This window comes from Aythya marila, assembly GCF_965140915.1.
Source record: "Aythya marila genome assembly, chromosome: 6".
Lineage (NCBI taxonomy): Eukaryota > Metazoa > Chordata > Aves > Anseriformes > Anatidae > Aythya > Aythya marila.
In genome coordinates, this window is record NC_139047.1 from 11129084 (window position 1) to 11138294 (window position 9211).

The 9211-nt window shown below is 66.8% G+C and overlaps 1 protein-coding gene across 4 annotated transcripts; it reads right to left on the reverse strand.

The window, feature by feature from the left end:
• Window positions 1-1558: 1558 nt before the first annotated feature.
• Window positions 1559-6252, reverse strand: SLC19A1 (solute carrier family 19 member 1). 4 transcript variants are annotated; one of them, XM_082763598.1, is made up of 6 exons: window positions 6107-6252; window positions 3720-4027; window positions 2497-3247; window positions 2087-2279; window positions 1830-1971; window positions 1559-1739 (listed from the first exon to the last, which is right to left on the reverse strand). In XM_082763598.1, exons 2-6 carry the CDS (start codon window positions 3942-3944, stop codon window positions 1575-1577), a joined length of 1476 nt encoding a protein of 491 aa, XP_082619724.1. In that variant the 5' UTR covers window positions 3945-4027; window positions 6107-6252; the 3' UTR covers window positions 1559-1574. The 4 variants fall into 4 exon arrangements, with proteins under 4 accessions (XP_082619724.1, XP_082619722.1, XP_082619723.1 ...); XM_082763596.1 differs by having other exon boundaries at window positions 3720-4119; XM_082763597.1 differs by lacking the exon at window positions 6107-6252 and adding an exon at window positions 5305-5565.
• Between the last annotated feature and the right edge of the window lie 2959 nt (window positions 6253-9211).

Sequence of the window (9211 nt, forward strand, 5' to 3'; positions counted from 1 at the left end):
TGCTCCCCGCCACGCTCCTGCCTTCGCCCCGCTGGGTTCCTTCTCCCCCCAGACCTAAAGCCAAAGAGACGCTCGCCTCCGTCCCTGCTGATCAGGGCAGCCGTGGGCTGGCAGCCTTCCTCCTCTTCCTCCTCTCGCAAACACCACTTCTCTTCTAACCCCGTGTGTTTAACCACTGCAGCTGTATCCTTGTGCCGCCCGCCCGCTGCCCCTCCCTGCTCAGATGCTCTTTTTGGGGAGGCTGGGTGCGGGGGGGACACGCTGTAGGGAGGTTTTTAGGAGATGCCGTGCTGTGTGCCTTGCTGGGAAGCCTGGCTCCGTCCTCCCCAGGAGCTGTGGCATCTCCTGCCAGCCCAAGGACCCCAGATGTCCCCTCCCCAGGTGAGTAGCTGTCCCCTGGCGGCAGTGCGGCTCCCCAGCGGCTCTTCTCCTGCAGTCTCCGTCCTCCCCCGGTAAGCTCCTTCCCAGGCAGCCCCGCACCTCATCATCCTCACCTCTGTCCCCCATTCCTCACTGAGCACGAGGTGAACCCTGGGGGTCTGGTCCCCGATATCTACCCCAAAGCTCCCCACCCTTACTGCCACCCCTGCACAGGGCCAGGGTCCCATCCCCTCCACGCGCCCTTGGGACCCCCGGCTGCGCCCATGCCCCTGCCCTGGGTCCTTCCAGCTTTCGGCACAGGTCAGCAGGGACCGGGGGGGCTCACGGGGCAACGGGGCAGCCCCAAAGCCGGGGCAGGAGCGGGGCAGCCCGGCGTGCCCGTGGCATGTGTTTACATGCGTTTGCGTGTGTGTGCGTGTTGACCACATGTGGTACCGAGGCCAAACACCGCGAGCACCCGCCAGGCCACCGGCCTTGCACCCGGGGGGGCTGCGGCGGAGCAAAGCCGAGTTTGCATTGGTGTGGGCAAATCCAAGGTGCTAAAAAAAAAAAACAGAAAGAAAGGAAAAAAAAAAAAAAAAAGATAAATCTGTAACTAGCTTTTTATTATTGTATGGAAATTATTACCATAAAAGCTGTGCGAGTCACACGGCCTCTATTTCTTACAGTCTACTGTATTTTGTGTAATTAATGCAATTTAAAGCCTGTGGATCTTTATATTTTTGTCCGTTGTGTCCCATAAACCATTTTCTAAAGGCACTGAATAAAGAAATGTTATCCTCTTGTAGCCTGGCTCCACACAGCTCTGCAGGACGTTGGGGAGCCGGTGCCTGGGCCCCCCTGCACCCCCGCCGCTCCCCTCGCGTGGTACCTGGTGGTGCTGCCGCAGGCACCCTGCCTCCACTCTGGTCGTGTTTGGGGCCACGTCAGCCTCCAAAAGGGGTGGGAAGAGCAAGCCTCGGGGCTGGCTGCTGGCTCTGCGCCATGCCAGCATCCTCCTCCGCACCCCACGGAGCAGCTGGGGCAGAAGGTGGGTCCCTGCATCCTCAGGACCACCAGCACACGCTGCTGGTGGTGGTGGTGACCGAGCCCTGACCCGCTGCCAGGGCCAGGCGCCGTGCCAAGGGAGCCCGTCTGTCCATCTGTCTGTCCATCCAGCTCTCCGTCCGTCCTGCCCGGCTGGGTGCCGACGCTCAGGCTTCCGTGGCGTCTGCCTCCGGGCTCTTCTCCCGCACCGCAGCCGTGGCGGGGACCGGCTCCGGTGGCTGCGTGCGGCGGCTGTGCCGGACACCCACGCCGACGGCCACCATCAGGTAGGCTGCTGCCAGCAGCATGAAGTAGCCGAAGTACACGTAGAACTGCAAGAGAGCGGCGCCTGCAGCGAGCCCTGCGCCTCCTGCGCCCCTCCTCCCCCCGCCACGGGACCCCTGCCCTCCTCGGCGCCTTACCTGGGGATGCACGGAGAGGCCCAGGCCCCTCTTGTCGGCCACGATGATGGTGATGATGGTCTTCAGCACGGTGCCAAAGAAGGTGTTGACCCCGAAGACGAGCGCGCAGAGCTCTTTGGAAAGGGAGGTAGCAATCTGGAAACTGGGAGATGGGGAGGGCGGTGAGCACCGGCCCAGCCACCAGCGGGGGGTGGCAGCACGAGGCAGCCCCCCACGCACCCCAAAAGCCTCCCAGGAGGGGTCGGGGTAGCACGCACATGGCGATGGGCACCAGGAACTGGTAGGAGCCACGGAAGAGGACGTAGGCGGCGTAGCACAGCCAGATGTTGCTGGTGGTGTTCATGAGCATCAGCAGCCCCGCCTGGACGGCCGTCACCAACCCGATCACCAGCGCCGACCACAGTGCCCAGCGGATCTTCACGTGGCCAGCCACGAAGGAGGCGATGGCCCCTGTTTTGGGGGGGGGACACGCACAGGGGACACCGTGAACTCCCACCCCACAGGGCGCTGCTCCTGCATCGTGCCCTCAAGCCTCCTCCCGGGTACTGCACCGTGTGAAGCAGCGTTACGACCGCCTTCCCCAGGGCGTGCAGCAGGATGGGGGGGCTCCCAACTCACCCCACCCCACCCCACCCCGAGCCGCAGTGTCCCCGAGAGGACAGCCTACCCAGCAGCGTGGAGGCGGCGTCCACCCCGCCGTTGTACACCCGGCGGTTGTCCCTGGCCGGGTAGATCTCGTTCCAGAGGATCTGCACGTAGTACAGCACCAGGTAGTAGCCGGCCGAGTTGAAGACCCACCAGCAGGACCAGAGCTGGATCTGGGACTGCTTGGCCAGGGCGCACACCTCCCGCAGCATGCGGCACAGCACCATGTCCCTCCAGCCCCCCGCCGCCCCCTCGCTGTCCCCCCCGGCCATCTTATCCAGCTCGGTGGGCGCAGCAGCCCCGTTGCAAGCCCCCTCGGGCCGGTTGAAGAAGAGGCTGCGCTTGGGCCGCTCCAGGAAGAGGGTGAGGAGGAGGCCGAAGGTGACGAAGCCCAGCGAGACGTAGTTGAGGGTGAGGAAGGGGACGCCGCCCAGCGTGACGCAGAGCTGCCCCAGCACCGAGCTGGTGAAGACGCCCAGGAGGACGGCGGTGCGCGAGTAGCTGGCCATGCGCTGGTAGCGGGACGGGGCGACGAGGGAGAAGATGTAGGAGGAGTAGGCGATGCGGGCGGCCATGGTGACGCCGTAGAAGAACTCCATCAGCTGCATGGCCAGCACCGAGGTGCCCAGCACCAGCAGCAGCCAGATGGAGATGTGGCTCAGGCTCTGCAGCACCAGCACCGGCTTGTAGCGCAGGTAGTCGGTCAGCAGGAAGATGGGCACCAGCACCGCCACGTACGAGTAGCTCAGCACCGGCGTGATCTCGTTGGTCACCTGCGGCGCGCGGAGGGAGGCTGAGCGCGGGGCTGGGGCTCCTCCTCGGGAGGAATTTGGCCCCTGTGCGCTCGGCCAGGCCCCCTGCTGCAGCAGGAACACGGCGTTCCCACGGCAGCTGGGAGTGGGGCCAGCACTGCGAGGCGGGGGGGATCCCTGCCTAAGCCCCTCGCTGCCAGAGACCCCGGAGCTGCCTCCTCCCTGCCCGTGCACCTCGGGGTCCCCCCCGCTCCCAGCTGGCACGGTGAGGGGACACCCAGCCCAGCAGTGCCTCGTCTCCTGCCCTGCCAAGCTCCTTGCACCCCAAAAGCGCTTTCCAGGCGTGCCGGGGGCAGAGCAGCCACCCAGCTCTGCTCCATCACGGGGCTGAGAGCTGCCGTGGGATGGCTTCAGCACCCCGCTCAGACGTGGGGATGCTCCGGCTGGCCCCTGGCCGAAAAGGGGTGCGACGGGGGGGAGAAGCACAACCCACCTCCTCCCGCGTGAAGTTCTGGTCGGGCCCCAGCAGGTAGGGTGTGATGAAGCTCTCCCCGGGCCGGATCTGCGTCATGAAGCCGTAGAAGCAGAGGTAGAAGACCTGCAGCTTCCAGCGCTGGTCCGGCGCCGTCTCCGAGGGCGGCTTCTTGCCCTCATCCTGCTTGGGCATGGTGCTGGTGGCGCGGCGGTGGGACGGCAGCTCCGGCCCCGGCCCCGTCATCTAGGCGGGCGCTGCCGTGCCGGGCTGCTCCTCTGCGGCCACGGGCACCCCTCGGCACATGGAAGGACACGCCGCTGCGGCGTCTGGGGAGAGAGCAGCCTTTGGCACGGGATGCAACCCCTCCGGAGCAGCAAGGCAAATAAATACCGCTACCTTCTCTCCCCGGGAGACGTTCCTGCAACAACGGGAGCCCGCAGAGATCAGAAAAAAGGCTTTATTATTGCAGAAGGAGGCCCCCCCCCGGTTCGGGCGGCGTTTTCAAAGCACACATAAAGATCTGACGGATGCACGTGCCGCGCTGCCCATCCTCCCCCACCCTCACCACCGCCCTTCCCTCCTGTTTTGAAGCCACGGGGGGGTTGCCCCCTCCCCACAGCAATGCTGCCCTTTGGGATGAGCTGCTCAGGATGTTTTCCCAGGGGCTGGGGAGGGCGAGACGGCCGAGCACCAGGCTCAGGGGCACAGAACAGGCAGTGCCAGCCCCAGCCCAGCACAAAATTAGGTGAGTTAACGTGTGCCCAGCGCGGGCCTGGCTGTGCTGCTGGGGCTTTCGGGGCACCAGAGGCAGGCGATGCTCAGGCCACGCATGGCAGCGGCCAGGGCCAAGCGAGAAGTGCCCCGGGGCCATCACGAGGTTCACGGTCTGATGGAGGATTAAACGCTCAGATCCCTGAACCTGGCAGCAGGAAGGCAGGAGGCCCGATTAGCGGTCACGGGATGGGGCAGGGGGAGGCAGGGCCCTGGATCAGCGTTCAACCTGTTGGAGAGCACGTCCAGGAGCTGCCCCCAACGAGCCCACTCGTTCCACCCCATGCGGCCCCACAGCTCCCCACTCCCCTCCTCTAACACCCCTGACCCCAAAATGCCCTTTCCCTGCCTGCTTTTGTCTGCCTAGGCGGTGGGATTTTGCTACCTATTCATCCTCACCGAGAACACCCGTGGTTCCCTTCCTTCCGGCCTTTCAAACCTGAACGAGGGAGGGGATGCGCAAAACCCAAAGAGGAGAGGGGCCCGCAGGCTCCCAGCCCCTTCCTCGCCCCCGCAGCAGACGCCGTGCCCCACGCCCCGGTGCCCTCCCCGGCAGCACGCGGCGAGCAATAAAACCCACGGGCGTGAATCCACGCCGCCAGACCAAGGTCTACAAACCCGATGACCCATGGATTGTGGAACGACCCGTCGTGGTTGCTCAAACGCCCCGTCCCCAAATGCCTGTGGGTCCGCAGCACGTCCCAGCCCGTGCCAGCCCCGATGGGGAGGTCGGCACCGGGACTCGCCCGTCGGCCGCGTTCCCGTGGGGTTGCTGTGCCGGTGACTCAGCACCGTGCCCAGACCCCTCGCTGTGCCAGCAGCCCCCACCTACCTCTCACACAGGCGTACGCGGAGCCCGGGGGACGGCGTGGATCCAAAGCAGGCGCAGAATTAGGAAAACTAAGCCAGCGGCACGACAAGCCCTCGCCTGCCCCGGCACGCCTGCCATTCCTCGAGGGATCAGCGCCGTTCCCTACGGCCCACCCGGCACCCCGAGCCCAGCGCTCCAGCACCCAGCAGCCAGCAGCCGTGCCACGCTGCGCACAGCAGGACGGGGACGGGCAGGGCAAGGGGCAAGCAGCGAACCCCCCGCAGCGCCCGCCCCGTGTCCCCAGCGCCCGGCCAGCCTGGACTCTGCCCCGGCTCGGGCTCGTCACGGCGCTGGGCTGCGGATGTGGCCAAACACGGTTTCCAGTTGGTGCCCACCCCGGGGGGCTGCTTCCCACCAGGAGCAGGTGCTCCTCGAGGGGGCTGAGCTCTGTCCGGGTGGATGCTGGTCCCCTGGCAGCCGTGTCACTGTCCCCGAGGGGGTGGCAGGACACACGGGGGTCCCCAGCCCCGGCTCCATTCCTCCATCCCCCCATCCCCGCGGGATGCCCCCGGCAGCCCCCCGGAGCCCTCCCCAGAGCCAAGCGGTGCCAGGGCCAGCAGGATGCATCGCCTGGTGACCTTGGCCAGGGGACACCCCGGGGGGCACGGTGCGGGGGGACCTGCGCAAGGGGAGAGGGGAAAGCCCCCCAAAAAGCCCCCCGCCCAGGGAATCCCTTTGGGGCGCTCCCTCGGGGCAGGGGAGCTCCTTAGGACGCCGGGGGGGATTTGGGGTGCGCGAGGGCGATGGGGATGCCCGGCCCTACCTGTGGGGCAGCGGGCATGGGGGCGGCGGGGCCGGCCCGCTGCCGCCGGAGCGGGACACGAGGAGGAGGAGGAAGAGGAGGAGGAGGAGGAAAAAGATTTGGGGGTCCCTCGGGAAATGTAGTCGCGCCCCATGTGCTCGGGGGCTCGGAAACTACAAGCCCCAGGGCGCAGAGGGCAGGAGGAAGGGGAGGAGGAGACGAGAGGAAGAGGAGGAGGAAGCGGGAGGGGAGGGCTGCGCATGGCGTGCCGGTAACCCTGCAAACGGGGCTATGCGCAAACCCCAGCCCTGGCAGCATCACCCGGAGGAAGCCAGAAACGGGGCATTTCCCAAATGTTGCCCCGCGCTTTGCCAGCCTGCGGGACAGCTCTGCCTGCCCCCAGGGGCATCACCGGGGTGGGACCCGGCTGTCAGCACAGCAGGGACCGAAACATGTCCCTACACCGGGCCCGGAGGAGAGAACACGCTTAGAAGCGAAGGAGGAGGAGGTGGAGACCCCCAGGAGCAGGACCCGGGGCTGGTGCCCCCCTGTGCCCCCTCTGCGGGGACGCGACGCAGGAGAGAGCAGGGGAGCATCCTCCCGCCCCCTTCCCTCGCAGTTATTCTGCCAGAAGCAAATGCGACCTGACAGGCCTCGGCTGCTCCGCTGAAATATTTATGATGCCCCCGCACCCGCCTGGCAGCACGGAACTGGGCTCCCAGTCTGGGCACTGCTGGTGCTACCCAGCCTGGGGGGCGTGGGGGGGACAGACCCCCTTGTACCCAGGGGCTTCCCATGAGGACGTCCCAGTAACCCCAGATAAATTCAGTTGTCTACTTTTTTTTCCCTTCTTTTCTCAGCCAAACGGAGCCGGGATGTGTTGTTTGGACGGGGACATGCTGGGTGGGTGCACACCCTGCCGGGCATCCCCCATCCCCTGCCCATCCTGCAGGCAGGGCTCTGGCTTTGCCACGCTGCTGGGTGGTGGCTTGAAAAGCAGCCCGGGAGAAATTGGGGTGTGCACAGGCTTCACCGGGGAGTTCTTGTTTTACCTCGTCCCTTTGAAAGCGATCAGAGAGGCCTGCTGGGACTGTTGGTTATTTGTAGGGGCCGTTGGTTATTTGTAGGGGCCAGGTCCCTCCCTTGGGTGGCATCCCTGCCCGTGGCAGGGGGTTGGAGTTAGCTGACCTCTAAGGTCCCATCCTACCCGAGCCCTTCCATGATTCTCCTGTGCTGCAGGACCCGGGATCAGGAGCCCCCGGCTGCGCGCCCCCTGCACCAGGGGACACACCAGCACCCTGGGGACCCTGGTGGGACCCCCTGCAGCACCGCCCGCACCCCCCAGCCCCCCAGCCCGGCAGCCAGCTCTCAGCAGCATCCCTCCACCACCCCCAGCTCCCAGGGGAGCGGGGGCACCCCCGGCTCCACCAGCACGGGGCAGCACCCCAGGGAGCGCAGGGCTGGCATCCCCCCGCTGCCCTGCCGGGCTGCCGGTGGCGGTCCCCGGGTGGCAGGGAGGGGAGGGCCGGGCATGCAGCGGGCAGGCAGAGCAGCAGGACGGGGGGGCTCAGCTCGCCGGGGTGGGCAGGGCCTGCGGGGCCGGGCAGGGCGCACCCAGCTCCCGCAGCCGCCGCGCTCGGAGCCAGCCCCGCCGCGCCCGGCGGCCTCCCCCCCCCCCCGGCCCCTTCCCCAGCCTCCCTCCCCGCTCCCCCCTGCCCCTCTCCTCCCTTCCCGGCCCCCTCCTGTACCCTGCCCCCGGCAGCCCCCAGCCCTCCCCATCCTCTCCAGAGCCCGCCCGGCCGTCGCTCCATCCGTCTGTCCGTGCGTCCGTCCGGGGGGCAGGTAGGAATTCCTCCCTTACCCCGGGACTTTGCTCCCCCGGGGGTGCCGGGGCTGGGGGCGGCGGGGTTCCCCGTGGGCAAGGTGCGGGGGCAGCCCCCTGCTTTCTGCCGGGGCGAGGATGCTCTCCCCGGGCAGCAGCGCTCCGGGAAGGTGTCCCCGACCCCCGTGCCACCTCCCGCTCCGCTCGGAGTTTGCTGGCCCCGGCTCCCATCCCGGCACGCCACTTGGCTGGGCGAGGGCAGCTCCCAACAAACCCCAAAGTTCGCTGTCCCCACAAAGGTGCAGGGGGAAGCACGCGTGGGCCCTGCGGGGTGGCGGCGGGGATGCTGTGCTGCTGCTTTTCGGGTGCGCAGCAAAGGCACATCGAGCCCCCCGCTCTGCATCTCCAAGCGCCCGCCGAGCAAACTCCTCGCCGTACCCACAGCTGGGGGAGGAAGAGGGCCTGGACCCCTATTTTTTTGGAGCACACATCTCCAAGCACCCTAAATCATCGGGCATCCCACCTCCTCCAGTGGCCGCAGCGCTGCGGAGCGTCCCCACCCTGGCGCGGATGCTGCATGGCCCCCCGGGAATGGCGCAGAGCCCCGCGGCCCGGGGTCACAGCTCTGGCTGGGGAGAGCCCCGTGGGAGGTGAGGGAGGCACCCCAAATCCCTGTGAGCTAGCCCGGGCTTTCTAGGAGGATGCATTTCCACCTGGGAGGATGCGATGGGGAAACCCCTGCCCGAACTTGTGTCTAAACTGCGGAGGCGCAGCTCTGCCACGCAGTCCCAGGCAGGTGCCAAAAGCAGTGCCAGCATCCTCGGGGTGGGTCAGAAGATGCTCGGCCCTTGCTCTCCGGGTGCAGCCAGGACCCCGTCTTGTTCCCCTGAGCTGTGCAGAGGCCCCAGGCGCGCGTGGGCTCATTTTGGGGCTGAAGCCCACTCCCACCCACCCGCGGCCTAATTAAGACAGCACTTGGAAGTGATCGAGTCAAACGTTTTCCATAGAAAACAGCAAAACAAAGCCCTGCAAAGTGTCTGCCTTATTTTTGGGGTTGCTTCTATCTGTTTGCCCAGCCCGTCCTCGCCCCTAACCTGAAGCCCCCCAGCCAGCCAGACCAGGCTGGGGTTCCCTCACCGCTCTGCTGGGGTCAGGATGCTCAACGCCTCTGTGTGGCTCTGCCCTCTGATTTACCCATCTCTGGCAGTTTCTGGGGGTTTGTCACTGCTCTGCCGGGGCTCCCTGCCACCCATGGCTGCACGTGTCCCCTCCCCAGGAGGGCGGCCTCGTCCCTGGGGTGCAGA

What these genes read in the sequence shown, in the direction of transcription:
- SLC19A1 (XM_082763598.1), bottom strand. Translation starts at nt 3,944, where the DNA reads ATGACGGGGCCGGGGCCGGAGCTGCCGTCCCACCGCCGCGCCACCAGC. An exon ending in TTCCTGGTGCCCATCGCCAT is followed by an intron (nt 1,972 to 2,086) that starts GTGCGTGCTACC and finishes CCCATCTCCCAG; the next exon opens with TTTCCAGATTGCTACCTCCC. An exon ending in GCCTCTCCGTGCATCCCCAG is followed by an intron (nt 1,740 to 1,829) that starts GTAAGGCGCCGA and finishes GCTCTCTTGCAG; the next exon opens with TTCTACGTGTACTTCGGCTA.